The 18,668-nt window shown below is 44.1% G+C and overlaps 1 protein-coding gene across 1 annotated transcript in view; it reads left to right on the top strand.

The window, feature by feature from the left end:
- Positions 1 to 18,668, top strand: part of SVIL (supervillin) — a 237,409-nt gene that overhangs the window by 161,690 nt on the left and 57,051 nt on the right. The window contains exons 9-17 of the mRNA XM_023511420.1: positions 3,615 to 3,695; positions 6,552 to 7,433; positions 7,808 to 7,978; positions 9,024 to 9,058; positions 9,937 to 9,998; positions 10,473 to 10,612; positions 14,928 to 15,171; positions 15,751 to 16,327; positions 17,117 to 17,342. Of these exons, the coding sequence (XP_023367188.1) occupies positions 3,615 to 3,695; positions 6,552 to 7,433; positions 7,808 to 7,978; positions 9,024 to 9,058; positions 9,937 to 9,998; positions 10,473 to 10,612; positions 14,928 to 15,171; positions 15,751 to 16,327; positions 17,117 to 17,342 (2,418 nt within the window). The remainder of the gene's footprint in view (positions 1 to 3,614; positions 3,696 to 6,551; positions 7,434 to 7,807; positions 7,979 to 9,023; positions 9,059 to 9,936; positions 9,999 to 10,472; positions 10,613 to 14,927; positions 15,172 to 15,750; positions 16,328 to 17,116; positions 17,343 to 18,668) is intronic.

Here is an 18,668-nt window from a genome sequence, read left to right as displayed (position 1 = left end):
ACTTACCACGGGGGTAAGCCCATCATAAATCGAAAATATCGTAAGTCTAAAGAATAAAATATTGTAAGTTGGAAATACATCAAATACACCTGACCTACCAAACATCACAGCTTAGCCTACCTTAACACATTGACTGTTGTACTAGACCAGAAAAAAAATTTTCTGTTCCCTTGGGGCCCAGGCAGCTCCCCAGGTAGCCAAGGAAAAGAGACATATAACTAGACCAGAAAAAAAAAAAATTCTGTTCCCTTGGGGCCCAGGCAGCTCCCCAGGTAGCCAAGGAAAAGTGTATATATATATATAACCCTGTGAGTTATATACACTTCATGCAGCATAGCCTCCAAATCAGCTTGAGTTTACATACAACTTGCATGGCAGTTAATGTGTTAAGCGTGCTCAGAACACTTAGAGTAGCTGACAGTTGGGCGAGTCACTTGGCAACAAGTTGCATTCTAGAGTACTGGTTATTTACTCAGTGATCGCATAGCTGACTGGGAGCTGCAGCTCCCTGCCTCAGCCCAGGATCATGAGAATATCATATCAAATACTGTTAGCGCAGGAAAAGATGAACAGTCAAGATGTGAGGTATGGTTTCTACTGAATGTCTGTCACTTTTTGCCGTCCTTAAGTCGAAAGATCACAAATCAAACCATTGCTAAGTCAGGGATCCCTACTTATGAAATGCCAAACTTGGAGTATTCACTAGTCTGAGGTTGGTGACTTGTCTTTTGGCTAGTTCCATATCCCAGTTGTAGTAGATAAGGAGGGTCTAGCAAGTCCTCCACCCCCACCCCCCGTATCTGTGTAGGGTTTCCATTTTATAAATGGTGACTCAGCATTTTATAAGTGATGACTCAGCAAGTCCCCTCCCCCCAATCCGTGTAGGATTTCCATTTTGTAAACGGTGACTCAAGCCCCTCGTGATCATCTCCAGCGATGCTGACCAAGTTTTGTTCTTGGAAGGTCATCTTCAGAAAGTTGGGTAGCAATTCATGGCTTCAAATGCGTTCTGTTGTACAAAAAGCATTTGAGTCTCAAAATAACTGTATGAGGTAGGCGTGTTGTTATAATAATTAACTTGATATCGTTTTTGAAAATAAGTGTCTATTACATCCTCCTTTCCCCTCTAAGTCCTGTGCTGAGCTGCAGATGATAGACTAAGCTAGTCCTGTGTTCAAACAAAAGTTGAAAAATTGGACCCTTTATGGTTAAAAATAGAATGACTTTAAGTACATCTTAATTTTTTATTTGCAGTGGGTGAAATTGCTGTAACACTGGCTGTCAGAAAGTAGGTGATAGTTTTGGGTATAGAATAAGGTGACCAGATTTTAACATTGGTAGAGCGGGACACCATTGATGGGCGGGGGTTCTTAATTAAAAATTTGGTCTATATGGAGCAACAAAAATTTTCATAGAATGCAAAAATAGTATTGTAATTTTTTTTAATTTCAACATAATTACAATTTACAAATATAATACATTAAAAAATTATGTATAGTATTATTTTATTCTTTGGCATATTTCTCTTTTGAGTGAATTTTTTTTAGTAGATTGCTGTCATTTAAAAGGTCATGAAATTTTTCACAAGAATTTGTTAAATTATATTTCACACATAAAATGGCTTTCAAAGTCTCAAAATCAATTAATTGTGATTTTTCTGATGTCCACACTTTATTTACCATAGAAAAAAACGCGTTCAGTCACAGCATTAGTTCCTGGTAAGGACAGCACATATCCCACAATTTTTGGTGCATTATTGTATGGAACATGGCTTGTTTCAAAATGATGAAATATTATTAACCATTTGTTCTCTATTTTGATTTTTGCTGATGCCCAAGATTTAACCTTTTCCTTATCAATATATTTTTTTAATAATGATACCTTGTAAGTCATAAGTGTCACTTTCAAGGCCGGCACTAGACTTTTTGCTGCCACTATAAAATATAAATAATACAAGTACTGTCTGCTAAATTCATGAAATAAATAAATAAATGACTTACCTAAATTATCTGAATAGCTGATTTGTTGACATCATTTGTTTCACTAGCACTAGCACGCAGTACGTTGGGTATCCTCTGAGAGACAGTTACAAAATGTTTTCGTCTCTGCCAATGCCAAAAAATGCCATTGTTCATTAAGTCCAAACAATGGTGGTCGAATTCTAACAACTGATCAACAATGCGAACTTTAATAAGCAGTTCTCAACAATTATTTGTTATTATTAAAGTTTACCATTATAAAATTAACAAAAATAATATAAAACTCATATCCTGGCAAAATAGCCACATGGCAGCAGAAAACTGTATATTCCCTTCCCGTTCTCCTGCTGTTCCCTAGCTTGTTGTTCATTCTTTCCAAAAATCGGGACTTTTTTAAAATGCCGCGGGACACGGGACAAATTGTTAAAAATCGAGACTGTCCCGCCAAAAGCGGGATGTCTGGTCACCTTAGTATAGAAAGACTAAGAAAGTTTTAGTGGAGAAAAACACATCTGTCCAAGCTCACGAGACAGATTTTAGCAGTTAGAGCCGAGATGTATAATAGTGGTGACACGTTCCTGCTTGTCCCCTCGAACCAAAACTTGAATTTAGAAAATTAACATAATTTAATATAATTCTCATTCTTTTTCGGAAATTGCTTTGAGCTGAAATGTTTCCAGCCTGGCACTGAATGAAGAACTCTTGTAGATAGGTTCATAAGATTTTTTGAACTGGTTAAATATGCTAACTAGCCTGTAGATTTTCCTTTTTTTTTTTTTCTTTCTACATTGTAAGAGAAAACAGGTCAGTAATTTGAAGATCCCTTCTGGGACTTGCTTAACATTGTCAAAGGTTGTCCTTGCCTATGATTTTTCTCTAAAATATCTTCAGCCTACCATAATTACTTGGTCACCCTCCACTTTGTGTTATATCCCTTGCGTGTTGAGGAATGAATGTGTAGATCGTATATTATCACGCCTGCCACAGTGCAAGGTTTTTAATGGCTGGGTTGATTTTTGATTCACTGTTTTCATTTCTCCGAGCTTAGCTCATGACTTTGCACACAGTAGGCGCTCTAGAAACATCCCTCAAAATGGACCTGAATTAGAACTTGTAACTCTTGTGTTGGTTGTATTTGGGGGGGATAAATAAAAAAGGAAATTGTATAATAGCAACTGAAGATAGGATCCCATTGAATTTCTTTTTTATTCCTTTTTATTTCTTTGATAAAGATAAATTTGATATGTATTGTTTTATGTGGATACTATTTTTGTATTTGACTATTTACCAATATACCTCAACAAAACTTATGGAAATTAAGTTGCTTTATACTTTTAGTCCAGCTTCTTGCAAGAGAATTGCCTTGTATTTATGGGAAGGGTGTGGCTATCACAGACTACTTTCTAATCATATAAAATTACTTGAGAAAACATGTTACTGGGTGGCCTTAGATATATTTATTTCCTTGAAGTGTCACTGTAAACCATGTGGCAGAATGTGCTCGTGCCCTTTCAAAACCCAGGGATCATCCTAGATTAAAAAATCAACCTGTAGGTGTTAAGTTATAATCAAATCAGTGTATATGTTGACCTGTTCGTAGAGATTATCTGAAGTAGTGTTTTTTGTACACCGTAGTACAGGGAAACCCAAACACGAGTGGTTTCTCCAGAAAGATTCTGAAGGAGACACACCTTCACTCATCAACTGGCCTTCCAGGTATACCCCAAGCCGGCGCTCTGTGGCCCCTGTTCAGTGAATGCTGCCTTTTGTCCTCTGACCTGTCCTGCTGTCCCACACCTCAGCTAACACTCTCCTCTTCCTCTCTTTTTACTGACAACGGTGCACGTGTGTTCCAAAAGGGACCTCTAGAAGTTACTTTCTAATCATTTGCTTTTCTCCTCCACATTCCCTTATCTGTGCTAATAGTCTTTCTCATTCCTCCTGAGTTTTTTCTACAATCTTTTTGCTACACGCCTTGTTTCCCCCACCCCCTACTGTCTCATGTAGCATCTGCCAGTTGGGGGCAGTAGTGAGCACCGAGCCGGCTCTCTGAGCGGCTCCCCTCTTGAATCACACCGACCAGCCCGTGTCCCATCTGGCCACTTCCCTCCTTCCAGCCTCCTTGTTTTCAAGTCTCCTCCTCTCCAAACCAGTCATGTTCAACCTTTAAATTTAGGGCATGCGGTTTTAAAGGAGGACAAACCCCTCTATCATTTCATTTTTAAGACTGGGGGCAGGGAGCCGCAGGCGAAGCAGGAATGAGTAAGTCGTGGGGGAGACAAAGCGCCCATGTAGTGAGTCTCTAACAGCCACTTTGTTCTCGGCTGAGGACAACACGCAGATTGTCTCCAATGAGAAGCACACATTCCACGGGAGGACGGCAACCACATTTCAGTCTCCTTTTGATGAACAAAGATTATAAATATGAAAGCCTCCGACACTGGCTGGCCTCTGAGAAAAACATAACAGTTCAGAATGCCTTCCTGCCCTATTCCTAGTCACCACCTTTTACGTGTGGCTTCCATTATTCTTTAAGGAAGTATACGCAGATGCCCCGCCTCTTCTGTTTGGAAACACACCGGAGTTTCTATCAAATTTGGTGGGGTGCACTTGTCATTATAAAAACATTTTTTCCCCAGAAAGTATACATCATAAATAATTACTTTTGCTGATTGATGTTAAATGAATAAAAGTCCTGCATGTCTCCAGGAAATCGCTTTCCATGCTCCAAAACACTCTTGACTTTTTAAAGGCTACTACCCCCATCGGTAATCCATCCTCAAGTAGTTTCAATGGTTTCTCCCTTCCCACTACATGGTTTTGCAAAAAGTAGGCCTCAGAGCCAGGTAACCCTATTACATGTTTACTCTTGGTCAAGCACTAAGCCATGTGCTTTGCAATCATCACATTACATTATGTCAGCATTATGCCCTTTTTTTTTTTTTTTTTTTTTTTTGCAGTTTTTGGCTGGGCTGAGGTTGGAACTCACCACCTCCAGCATATGGGTCCAGCACCCTACTCCTTGAGCCACAGGCACCACCCAGCATTATGCCCATTTTAAAGATAAAGCAACTGAGGCTTACGAAGGGCAGCTAAATTGCCCAAGGCATCCCAGCGAGAGCTAACTGAGCCAGGATTTGAACAAAGAGACCCCGAAGGCAGAGCTTTCAGATATATGTCTTCTGCAGCTTTTGAAAAGAATTTCAGTTTTGCTCTCAGATATTTTAAATAACTCTGGAAACAAGAACTATCTCTTCTTAGGTTAATTTTTTTTTTTTTGAGACTGAGTCTCACTGTGTCTCCCTTGGTAGAGTGCCGTGGTATCACTGCTCACAGCAATGTCTAACCCTTGGGTTTATGCGATTCTCTTGCCTCATCCTCCCAAGTAGCTGGGACTATAGGCGCCCACCACAAGACCTGGCTATTTTGGGGTTGTAGTTGTCATTTTTGTTTAACTGGCCTGGGCCAAGTTTGAACCCACCAGCCAGCGTGTATGTGGCTGGCCCTGTAACCACTGTGCTACAGGTGCCGAGCCTTAGATTAATTTTTAAATAAGGATGTAACAGCAGTCCCAGAGGGGGAAAAATGTTCACTTCATTGATTCCCTCAGTGATTACCTTTTCTCTAATATTCTTTTTTTTTTAATTTTTTTTGAGACAGAGCCTCACTATATTGCCCCTGGTAGAGAGCTGTGGCATCACAGCTCACAGTAACCTCAAACTCTTGGGCTTAAGAGATTCTCTTGCCTCAGCCTCCCAAGTAGCTGGGACTACAGGAGCCCACCACAACGCCCAGCCATTATTATTATTTTTTTTTTTTTGCAGTTGTCATTGTTGTTTAGCTGGCCCAGGCCAGGTTCGAACCTGCTAGCCTGAGTGTATGTGGCGGGTGCCCTACCCACAGAGCTACAGGTGCTGCCCTCTCTAACATTCTTTTGGTGCTACCATTGTTAGTAATGATGTCCAGACTGGCCCCACATCTCATGAATGAATGAATGCAGTCTGCATTGCATGAAAAAGCTTGCAAATGTTTAGTTGAGTGCTTCAAAAGAGAAGCGATTATCACTTGTATCTTGAGCTCAGTGAAAAGTGTAAAATCACGAATGCTCTTACTTTTCCAGGAGACCATGCGACTGCACCGTTTGGTCCATAGGCATTTGTATTCTGCACACCCCCATCACATTCCCCGGATGGGGCCTATATGGGCAGAAAGCTTACTGATTTAAGGCACCAGCCTCCTTGTGCATGCTGGTGGTGTATATAAATGCATTTTTCATTGACTTCTGGGTATTTATCTGATCAGAAGGGACCTACCCCCTAGTTCCCCTAGGATAGCATCTGACCCCGGTCAGCCTTACAGGGGATAGAGTTAGCTTTACATCACACGGACATATATGCAAATTTGCAAACTCAACTAAAAATCATTCATCTGGCAAGCTCCTGATACTAGACACCAAAGTGCTTATTTACAAGTTGTTCTCTCTTTGACTCCGTTGTCTCTGATCCACGCATGCTTTCTTCCCCTGAAGCAGTTACTGCCCTCTGTGACTTAAATCCTTTTTCTTTCTTAAAGAGTTAAAGTTAGAGAAAAACTGGTGAAAGAGGAGAGTGCTCGCAGCAGCCCTGAACTTGCCCCTGAATCCTTAACTCAGAGGAGACATCAGCCAGCGCCCGTCCATTACCTGTCCTTTCAGTCAGAACACTCGGCCTTTGATAGGGTCCCCAGCAAGGCGGCCAGCGCTGCACGACAGCCCAGCCGTGGCTATGTCCAACCAGCCGATCCTGGTTGCGCCACCAAGCTGGTGACCGAGGAAACCCCAGAAAATGTATCTGAGCGTGGCTGGGTGGGATCAGTCTCCCAGGATGTCATAGAACCTCCCACCTTAAAGATCCCAGAAGGCGAGAGAAAGGAGTCGCCAGTTCTCCATATCTGTGAATCCAAAGCAGAAGAAGATGCGCCCTTCACCGAAGCTCTCGAGAAGAGCAGGAAAACACTGTCCACTTTGCAGGGTGATGGGTTTGCGAGAAGCCAGGAAGACCCCTCTGCAAAGGAGGACGGTGGTAAGCCAGCCATGAGCACGGTCGCCTTAGAACGTCAGAAGGAGCTAGAAAGTGTCTCACTCCCGCCTCAAGCTCAGCCCCAGCCCACAGAGAGAACAGGCAGAAGCGAAATGGTTTTGTATGTTCAGAATGAGCCCGTGTCCCCCGACGCCAAAGTCACCAGTCACAGAAGGAAGCACAAGGTCCTCACCCGCTCGCTGTCGGATTACACGGGCCCCCCTCCGCCCCAGGCCTCCAAGCTTAAGGACCCGGCTTCAAAGCCAGAGCTGGAGCCACAGAGTTCCAAGGCTGAAGAGCTTCCAGGGGACGTGGGCGTGCCGGACACGAAGGTCTCTGTCGCCCAGCTCCGAAGTATGTTTCTGGAGTCTGCCAACGCCTGCAAGAGACCCGAACTGTAGGTGATGTTTCCGGCATCCTCCTGATGTGTCACTTGCACGACCCTGGCAGAATTAGTCACTTCTCGACTTGTGTGGTGTCCTGCGTTGAATAGTAATCAGCTTAGCTCACAAGCGTGTGCAGGGCAACTCTACAGGAAATGGCTCAGAAAAACTACCATTCTGCTTCCGCCTACTAACGGGGACCTGGTGGATTGTGTTGCTGGAATGTTCCACGGTGCATGGTAGAGGCATGCAGAGGGTGCTAGTGGTGTCTGTGCCTTGCCTCTTGGAGATGCATAAACCTTTGCTTTTCTTCTCTCTCTCTCTCTCTCTCTCTCTCTCTGTCTTCCCATTTCTCCTCCGTACACTCCCTACCCCGTGATTCTAAAAGCCAACCACGGGTGGAGAGGTCCCCCAAAGGAGTTGGCTTGCCCGCCAGTGTGGAACGGGAGAGAGGGTCCCGGAAACCAAGACGCTATATTTCTCCTGGTGAAAGTAGGAAAACTTCTGAGAGATTTAGAACTCAACCCATAACCTCAGCAGAACGAAAGGAATCGGATAGGTAGGCATGTGTCTACATAGCTTACTCTACTCCTCTGGGAATGTAAAAGACATCATACAGGATTTTTACGGTTTTTACCACAACGATGCTCCTAATTCTGTTTATGTAGCATGACCTTGATTCCGTAATTCTTCCATCTAATCTATAAGGGATATTTGTGTGACTAATATGTACTTTTAAAGAACGTTGCCCTTTACGGTGGTATCACAATACATTCAGAATTTTTTTTTTTAATTTCAGATTAATACGAGGGTGCAAATGATTAGGTTACATTCTTTGCATTTATTAAAGTTCAAGTTGTAGTTGAGCCCTTCACCCTGGGGGTGTACTGTACACCCTTACATTGTGCCCATTAGGTGAGAGTAAGTACACCAGTCCCTCTCCCTCCTCCCCCTCCTCTTCCTCCTCCCCCTCCTCCTCCCCTCACTCCCCACTTGACTTTAATTTTGTTTTTCCCTCATTTGGGGGTGTAGTTGTTTATCTCTCAGTTTCATATTAGTATCTAGTACATTGGCCACACGCTTTTCCATTCTTGTGACACTTGACTAAAAATTGCAGTCGGATGGCAAGAAATCCGAAACTTTATTTCTCTTCACGTCATGTCTGAGTGTTTTTTACGTTCTCATCAAGTCAGAATCCAGATGGAGTATTCGGCTAGATTTTACCATAAAAATAACTAAGGCATTTGCTAGGTCCGTCTACCGGCGGTCTCCGAGTTGTATACTTCATTGTCGTCTGTGTGTGTGTTGCCTAGATAATGATAAGAGTTGTCTCAAGCTTTATCACAGGTCATGTTTAGGAAGTCACACTTGGCTTTGTGTTTTTTCCACACAGTGTGCACTTGGGTGGGATGGAGAGTGCATGTCCCACGGTACCGTTAACCACTGTGCGTGTGTGTTCACAACCACGATTGCTGCCAGGGGGAAATTCCCTCAGAGAGCTTCCCCCACTGCCTTTTACTATTACTTTTTAATACGATGTTTTATTCGGATTTTCCACTCCCCCTAGCTAATTTTTCACTGTTATTTGCTAATGTCTTTCCCAGGAGTACTTCACATTCGGAAATGCCAACCATCGAGGGCAAGTATCTGTTTCTCTTCTTCCTTCTTCCTTATCCTCTCACCTAGATTAGATCACAAGAATTCAGACTTGGCTCGGCGCCTGTGGCTCAAGCAGCTAAGGCGCCAGCCACATAAGCCACATACACCTAGGGTGGCGGGTTCGAATCCAGCCCAGGCCCACCAAACAATGATGGCTGCAACCAAAAAAAAAAATAAATGGCCAGGCATTGTGGCGGGCGCCTGTGGTCCCAGCTACTTGGGAGGCTGAAGCAGGAGACTCGCTTGAGCCCAGGAGTTGGAGGTTGCTGTGAGCTGTGATGCCACAGCACTCTACCCAGGGGGACAGCTTGAGGCTCTGTCTCAAAAAAAAAAAAAGAAAAATAATTCAGACTTTTTGGCTTTTCAGGATAATACAAGGATGACCTACATCAATTTCTTCCTTTTCTGCAGGGTTTTCTCATGTGCCCCTGTGACCATGAAAGGGAAATATAAAAAGTTGAAGGGTTCAGATGCACTTTCCCGGGTTTTAGAAGGAGTTAGAGAATCGCGGTGTCAGCAATATGAAAACAACTGAATTACACCCAAGAAGCAGGTTTTTCTTGTTGCCATTACTGTTTAAAAATAAAAGAAATTTCCTCCCCCAAATCTATCCTTAAATCTAAATGGGACAAGGAAGTAGAGTAGAAATCACTGTCCAGACAGGGTTTGGTTTGCATTGCGGTGGAAAGCAGTATCTTTTCATGGAATGGGTTCCCCCAAAGGGAAAGTATTGCCAGTTATTAGCTTAGTGCATCTATGCTTATTGGCAAAGGATTTCCAAGTCAGGCTTAGGTTTTTGGAGACTCGACTCAGATTCTCTAATTGGGTCCAGTTTTTTGTGCCTGTGCCTTTTCACAGATGAAGAAAAGGTGGATGAGCGAGCCAAGCTGAGCGTGGCTGCCAAGAGGCTGCTTTTCAGGGTAAGGTTTGCTGAAATGTCTGATTAGAAATTGCAACAGCTGCACCTGGCGGCTGTCACCTGTAATCCCAGCCTCTCAGGAGGGTGAGGTGGGAGGCCAGGAGTTCTAGGCCAGCCTGGGCAACATAGCAAGACTCTCCCATCCCTGTCCCCCTCCAAAAAAAAGGGGGGAGAGAAAAAGAAATGAAAGAATTCTAACCCTCCCAGAGGGAGACTCCCGACTCTAGTCTCCTCAGTGCCCTTCTGGACACGCTATAGCCCCCTGGTTCCAGCCCACCTATTGTTCTCCTACTCTGTGACTGGTTCGGGCCACCTGTTGGTACACTCAGAAACTGAGTGTACAGTTCTGATTGTGACACGAAGCTGCTATAGGGGCCCCTCCCATAGGTCCTGTGGGAGAACAGACAGCGACATTTTGCTGCCCTGATTCCCTTCCCTTGAATTCATAAGAATTCTGCCATGTTTCTAATCCTAGGAAATGGAAAAATCCTTTGATGAACAAAACGTTCCAAAACAACGCTCAAGAAACACGGCCGTGGAGCAGAGGCTGCGCCGGCTGCAGGACCGGTCCCTCACCCAGCCCATCACCTCCGAGGAGGTGGTCATTGCCGCCACGTGAGTCCCCGGCACGGTTCCTTCGCCTTGGCTATAATGTCCTTTTTTTAATAAATGGGAAAATGGTTTAGCTGGAAGCCACAGAAAAAGTTGGTACTTAGGGATTTTTCATGTACTGTGATCTCTCTAAACTTTGTAATGGAATGGGGTATATATTGTTTCTCCCCGAAAAACAGGAGAGGTATTTTGTCTAATTTGTTTATTTTTTTTTTGTCTGTGCATATTGGGTTATTTTTATTTTTAATTATTTATTTATTTTGGTACCATGACTTAGACACCGATCACATATTGTCTTTAATCTCCTTTACGGTGAAGAGCGGAAGATGTGAAAGCAGATGGGTTGTAGAATGAACACCCGGCTTCGGCAGCGACCACTGCCCGGCCTGCCTTGCTCTCCCTATATTCCCATTCACGTGCCCCTTCTAGCTGTGCTACTTTTCCAGCAAACCCCAGACATCTCATCATTTCATCCACAGATATGTCAGGATGTATCTCTGAAATATAAGGGGTTTTTGGTTTGTTTGTTTATATTTTGTTTTGTTTTAGAGACACAGTCTTACTCTGTCACCCTGGGTAGAGTGTCCTGGCATCGTAGCTCACAGCAACCTCAAACTCTTGGGCTCAAGAGATCCTCTTGCCTCAATTTTTCTATTTTTTAGTAGAGACAGGGTCTCTCTCTTGTTCGGGGTGGTCTCAAACTCCTGAGCTCAAGCACTCCACCTGCCTCGACCTTTTAGAGGGCTAGGATTACAGGTGTAAACCATCCCCACCAACCCCCACCCAGGGTTCTCTTTGTTTTGTTTTTTCATTTGTTTGTTAGTTTTTGAGACAGACTCTCACTCTGTCTCCCTGGGTTGAGTGCCATGGCATCATAGCTCACAGCAACCTCAAACACCTGGGTTCAAACCATCCTCTTGCCTCAGCCTCCCAAGTAGCTGGGACTACTGGTGCCCACCACAATGCCCGGCTAATTTTTTTCTATTTTAAGTAGAGACAGGATCTCACTCTTGCTCAGGCTGGTCTCAAACTTCTGAGCTCAGGGGATCCTCCTGCCTCAGCCTCCCAGAGTGCTGGGATTACAGGCATGAACCACCACACCTGGCCAGTTTGTTTTGTTTTTTAAATAACCACCAACAATTTTGGAAAATTGAGTGGCTGTCTGATAGCTTTCCAGTCTGCAGGGAGTCATGTTCGACCACTCTGTTGCAGGGTATTCAGAACTGACTTTTCAGAGTCATTCGAGTACAGATACCTGCTTCAATCAAGTACACGTTTTTATTAGTTTTGTAAAAATTGGTTTGGGGCTTGACTTGGACGCACCCATGCACCTGTGCACACAACCCAGATGAAGTTCTTCTCATTCAGGGCATTGATTTCCCAAGAGATCTCAGTGTCAAAACCCACTCTGTGGACCTGTCTTAGAGTAGCCGTTGGCCCTTTCTTCCCATTTCCCTCAACATGCTGATATATTTGTGGACAAGTACATTCATGCATTCATTAGGCATGAATTAGTGAATTAGGTGGTTTTTAAAGACACACACACACGGACACATTATATACAGGTGGCCGTAAAGTTTGTGTGCAATTTAAAATAGTATGGGATTTTAAATTGCACACAAACTTTATGGCCACCCTGTGTATGTGTGTGTGTGTGCGCAAATATACATAATATATATATTTTTTTTTTTAAATGGCTAATGTAAAATAAGAAGCAGTTACCCCTAGGAGCAAAACAATAAATTTAAGGAAAAGTTATCTCCTATTAAGTTTTAATGAAACTACTCTGATGCGTTTACAGGTTCCGTGAGGACACTAATTCTTCTATAAATTAGATTGAAGTCGTGGCTCACGCCTGTTATCTTAGCACTCTACGAGTCCACACTGGTCAATTGCCTGAGCTCAGGAGTTCAAGATCAACTTGAACAAGACAGTGAGACCTCGTCCCTAGTAAAAATAGAAAAACAAGCCAGGCGTTGTGGAGGGTGCCTGTAGTCTCAGCTACTCAGAGGCTAAGGCGAGCGAAGCATTTGAGCCCAAGAGTTTGAGGTTACTGTGAACTGTGACGCCACAGCACTCTACCCAGAGTAACAAAGTGAGACTATCTCAAAAAAAAAAAAAAAAAAATTTGGAATGGGCAGCGCCTGTAGCTTAAAGGAGTAGGGCACCAGCCCCATAGATCTGAGGTGGTGGGTTCAAACCTGGTTCTGGCCAAAAACTGAAAAAAAAAAAAAAAAAAAATTAGAATGAGAATAACACTCTAAAACACAATATACCATATTGGTTTGTGGATGGCTAGTATTAGCTTCTTTTTGCTTTTGTTGTTTTATTTTTCGAATCAGGACGTGTGTTCCAAAGATAGTGGAAATTCCTTCCACGCTCGGCCCTTCACTGTCCCTCCATCTGCTTTGGGGAGCCTCTGTCTCTCATTTCCTGAGTTTGTAATCGCTTTTCAAGTTCTTTTGTGATCAGCCAATACTTTTTGTGTGAAAATGTTTGATGTAACGTTTCCGAATGTAAAACTATGCCGTCCTTAACGCCTCTTTTCTTCTCTCCCCTCATGACTGTTTCTTCTTTGGCAATTGCTTTTAAAGTGAACCTATCCCCGCTTCGTGCTCTGTCGTGGCGAGACTTCCTAGTCCCACTGTAGCTAGGAGCACTGTGCAGCCTGCCAGGTACCGGACAGAAATAGCTGCATGCCGCGCCCCACGCGAGGGTGCTAGACAGCAGGCGTGACTGAACGTCTCGAGTGCGTCTCGTTTTGTTTGAAAGCAAGTCAGCGCAGTGAAATCGTTCCCAGAATGTGTGGCATTTTGTTTTGTCATAGTGCGAGATCCTGATAACTTCGTGTAAGCCTGCATGGGAAAGGCTCTCATCTCTCTGCTTCCGTTGTGTGTTGGAGCTGGGATCACACTAACTCACCCATTTGGTTCTGGTTTTCATAAGAATGGTCATCTCAACAAAACAAAAAATCCTCTAAAACTCTAGCACTTGAGATTCATAGAAAAATGGGGCATTAACATCCAGGCTAATAAGACCCAGTTTTTTAGACACAGATGAATTTAAAAAATTAAATTGTGATGTTTTGTAACGATGCCCTGACACCGTATATATATCCCCTTTATTTTACTGCTGTAGGCCTAAATGCAAGGCTAAATATAATGACAGGGTAGGAATCAAGTTGGCACGACCCAGAAGTGGGGATCTCTTTGGGGAAATAGGTTTCTGCCCACCCAGTTAGCTGCACCTGACCCAAGGAGCACCCCTAGGCTCCAGCTGGCTTTCTCAGCAGCCCCCTTATGTGCCTGAGACAACGGAGATGGCTCTTTGGTGGGGGACAGCTTGTGAACTGGTGATTAATTGGGGCCAGGGCAGAATGCACTTCCTACTAGGTCTGGCTTTGCCAGTGGCGGTAAATCACCTTGGAAGCCTTTCAGGATCCACAGGGACCCTGTAGACTAGGAGCCTCCTTCTCTTCTACCTGGAAGTTGGAGGGGTTTATAAATGGCCTGAAATTTTCCTCATTTTTCTGGTTTCTGGGAATTACAGATTGAAGTACCTTCTAGAAGACTAGTGGAAACCTGTGAGAGAAAAAAATGTCATACTGAAAAGAGTGAAAGACTCTCAAAGTGAAACCATTTGTGTTGATGGCGTAAATCAGAAACACTATGTAATGGATTACGTCATTGACAGAGGGCTGTTTTGTTTCTGAGTTACAGTAGAACCTCTGTCAGGTGATCAGCCAAGGGACTGTAGCAACTGGTCAACATACAGAACGAGGCCCATCGTACTGACGCATACATCTGGTGCATGTCCAGTGCATCCATCCACTTAGGGAGGTGGCCATTGTAGGGAGATGGTCAGCTCCGGAGTTCCTACTGTATTTAAAATTGGAAGACAACCTACTGAACCCACATCTTTGGATAATATCTAAATGTGGCACAGATCCTTTAGTGCCTTACCCCTAAATTTAGCCTTGTTTCTTACGATACTAACAATGCAACTTCTACCACACAACTTCTGTCTCTAAGATAAGGTATAGCCAAGCTGACTTCAGTTTCTTAAATAGGAAATTCCGTTTTTAGAAAGAATTCCGAGCTAAAGAGCTGCTCTCTCTCCATAGCATTGATAAAGTTAGCTTCCCATGCCTGCTTCACTATTCACAGACTTGTTTAATTGCTAAACAACTGTCCACCCCTGTGCTAAATCTGTGTAGGGAAGAATAAGCCCTTTGCAAAAGTAAGTGACACTCTGAAGAAAGTCAGCATGTAAAAGGTGCTTGTTGTTACCCGTGTTACTGACTTTTTATTCCTTTCAGATTACAGGCATCTGCTCACCACAAGGCTTTAGCCAAGGACCAGACAAATGAGGGCAGAGATTGTGCTGAGCCAGGAGAACCTGATTCCTCCACTCTGAGCTTAGCAGAGAAGTTGGCCTTGTTTAACAAATTGTCCCAGCCAGTCTCAAAGGCTATTTCTACCCGAAACAGAATAGACATGAGACAGAGGAGAATGAACGCTCGCTATCAGACTCAGCCAGTCACCCTGGGAGAGGTGGAACAGGTGGGTGGTCTTTCATCTCATTCCAGCTCATGCGTACATTCTTAAAACATAGCAACACACAGCAGGGGGTTGTGGGGGGCGCCTGTAGTCCCAGCTACTTGGGAGGCTGAGGCAAGAGAATCGCGTAAGCCCAGGAGTTGGAGGTTCCTATGAGCTGTGATGCCACGGCACTCTTCCCAGGGTGACATAAAAAGAAAATATATAGCAGCCCAGAATTACTCTGAGCTTAATGATATCATTATGGGGATCGACTGGTAAACTGTGTCACCTGCTGGTGATCTGGTAATAATGTCATTCCTAAGAAATAGAACCATGATGAGTATGTTTCTCCTGTTTTCATAATCCACTTACTGAAAGCATGGGGACTGAGACCATTTCAGAGAAAAAAAATAAGATGTACAACCTGCCTTTCCCACCATAGGACTTTGCGTAATGAGACACGTTATCTAATTAAGCCCGGGAGTGGTTTTTTTTTTTTTTTTTTTTTTTTTACCACTAAGGTAGGCAATGAAACTGCATCAGATGTACTTGACAATGCCGTTCAACCAGCCTTTTGCTTTTCCTCTGTGTCCCTCCCAGGTGCAAAGTGGGAAGCTCATTCCTTTCTCGCCCACTGTTAACACGTCTGTGTCCACCGTGGCACCTACAGTCTCGCCCATGTTTGCAGGGGAACTTCGGGCGAAGCCATCTCTGGAGGGCAGGGCAGGTGCCACTGACTATAAATTGCCTTCTTCAGTAGAAAATTCAGATGCTGCCGTCAGAAGCATTCTGAAGTCCCAAGTGTGGCAGCCTTCGATGGAGGAGAGTGGAAACAAAGAGATGTCGAGGGAATTTGGAGAACCAGAAAGCAAGCGAGCCTTGGCAGGTGACGAGAGCGGCGTGAAGAAGTATGGGTCCTTCGAGGAAGGAGAGCTGACCTACTCCGTCTTTAACAGAGTCAGGGACGGGGACCTCCACAAGGAACCTCGCTACGCTGTTCCCAGGAATGGAAGCCTGGAATTAGCTAATCCTCCCCTCCCCCATCTTGGTGATGAACTGGAGGAATTTTCCACTGGGAAACCAAATGCACACAGGAACTTGGACTTGACAGACAGGCAGCCCTTTGAAGAGAAGGTAGATGTGGAGAATGTCACGAGGAGGAGGTTTTCTCTAAAAGGTAAATGACTAAAAGCAAATAGTTTTTTAGTTTCCACGGGACTCACTGTGTGTTGATGATGCTTTTATTTAAATCACAAGGGCAGTTTACAACTAGCATTGGTTAAAAGTTCAGGGGGAACTCTGCCCCAAACTTCTCTTCCACCTAAATCTGGCATTTTCAGTGGATTATATGAGTTATAAGCAATAAAAATACCTGAAGCCCTTTGACACATCTTGATAAGGATTTCTGATGGCTTTTGTCCCATTAACTCATACGACATTCTGAGCAGCTCAGTTCTTTTGGCCCCTTTTAAAGTTGGTGACCCAAAAGGTCCGGGGCTGGGTAAGTACGAGGAATAAGGCCGTGAACCTGAACTCTCTCTTTCCACGCCTCTGCCTTGCAGGCTAGGAAGGTATAACCTGTGGGACTTTAAGCCTTTTTCTACCTTTGCATAAATGATCACCGTACACGCTAGAATAGTGGTTTGGTTTGTGAATATGGCCCATTTGAAATGTTATTGTTTTGGAGCAGTGGAAATGGTATGTAGTGCATAGTTAAAGCTGACTTCCTGTTGTGTCCAGACAGACCAATTGCCACGAAGCGCCTTGCTGTGTGGGGTAATGGGCTGGCCAGTTTGGTTTTCTCACAGAGCACAGCTTGCTGCCGATTTGCATAAATCCAAGTGGATTGGGTAACCCGCCCTGTGCCCACGGATTGAACTCCCAAGTGCTGCTGTGCTGAGGGCTGACTATCTGGAAGAGTGTTTGCCTGGGGAGTAAGTGCTGATGCTGCATCTTCCCTTCCCAGCGGCAGAGTTCGGGGAGCCCACTTCCGAGCAGAAGGGGACAGCTGCTGGGAAAACAGTGGCTCCAACCTCAACCCTCGGGTCCTGGAAGCAGCAAGATTCTTCAGAACAACTGCAGGAGAAGCACCCGAAGAATCCATGTGCCATGTTTGCCGCTGGAGAGATCAGAACAGCGACAGGAGAGGGCATCCTGGACTCGCCCGGCAAAACCATGTCGATTAAAGAAAGGTAATAAGATTCACTCGCTGTAAATAATGCCATTGGGGAGGAGCTCCCAACTGGCTTTTAGAAAAAGATCATCTCGTCGGGGGGAGATGGGCAGAGAGATGAAATCATGACTGCAGCTACGTAAGGGGATGTGCTTTTATACTAGAAGAATTACGGGACACAGAGGTATTGGAGAGTAAATTGCATTTGCTTCAACCCCTGGCTGGGCAACTCTGAAAGGGCCATTTCCAGACTCAGATAAGGAAACAAACCAAAACGGACTTTTTCTCACTTCATTTGTTTGTCTTTATTGCACCAATTTCTGTTTTTGTAGTAAATGCTTTGCTGGTCTGGCGATGGGAGTTGAGATCCCGACCATTTCCCCTTCAGGTACACACGCGGCAAGCTGAATACACAAACCACTTGCGAGGTTGTGTGAAATGTAAGGGAATGACGATAGATTGATGTCCAGGGTATCCATCTCGGAGATTAGAATCCGAGTTTTGTTTACTCTGCAGAAAGTACAATGGATACCTTTTCTGCACTCTTTATTTAGAAATTCTATATCAGGTGATAGCTGTGAAAGATTGCATTTGAGTATCATATAACCCTGTAAGCTCACTGCATTCAAAAGAATGAGGTAGGATTGCAAGATATATATAAATGGGGGAGATGCAGAGAATTGGAACTAAATTATTTCCGGCTTGTATTTTTGTTCTTAACCCTTAATCACAGTTGGCTTAAGCAGCCAAAGATGCCCTGGTGACAGGAAAACTGGGTGAAGAAGTCACATCCACTCCCCAGTAATATGGTCTGAAACATTTCCATCACGCGGACGTTTTCTTCCTTTGTCGGACACCGACCACTTACTTTTCCAAATATATTTCAAACTGCCTAAGGCTATATATCAAACCACCACGTTGTTCAAACCAAGATCTTTGAACATTATTTATCAACTGTTAAAAAGATGGAGCCTATCAACAAATCGATAAGATTATTATATCTTTCGATTTTTCTCCTTTCCTTAAAATTCATGGCAGATTAGACCTACTGTGTGGAGGGGGCGTAGGAAAAGGGGTCAGGTAGATAAGAAGACCGGTGTCTTCAGTCAGGGAAGTAGTTTCACCTGCCTGGATTGAAGGCCTCCTCCCTGAAAACTGGGCTCAAATTAATTTGTTCCCAGAGGCCCAAGAATTAGCAGTTGGTTAGGTGAGGAGGAAGACCTATCATTTAAGAAAATTAATGGTAGGCTCGGTGCCCGTGGCTCAAGTGGCTAAGACACTAGCCACATACACCTAAGGTGGCGGGTTCGAATCCAGCCGGGCCCACCAAAACAACAATGATGGC

This window comes from Otolemur garnettii, unplaced genomic scaffold (assembly GCF_000181295.1).
Source record: "Otolemur garnettii isolate 467f Iridium unplaced genomic scaffold, OtoGar3 scaffold00019, whole genome shotgun sequence".
Taxonomy (NCBI): domain Eukaryota; kingdom Metazoa; phylum Chordata; class Mammalia; order Primates; family Galagidae; genus Otolemur; species Otolemur garnettii.
The sequence above is the reverse complement of the archived record's forward strand: the minus strand, read 5'-3'. Positions and strand labels throughout refer to the sequence as shown.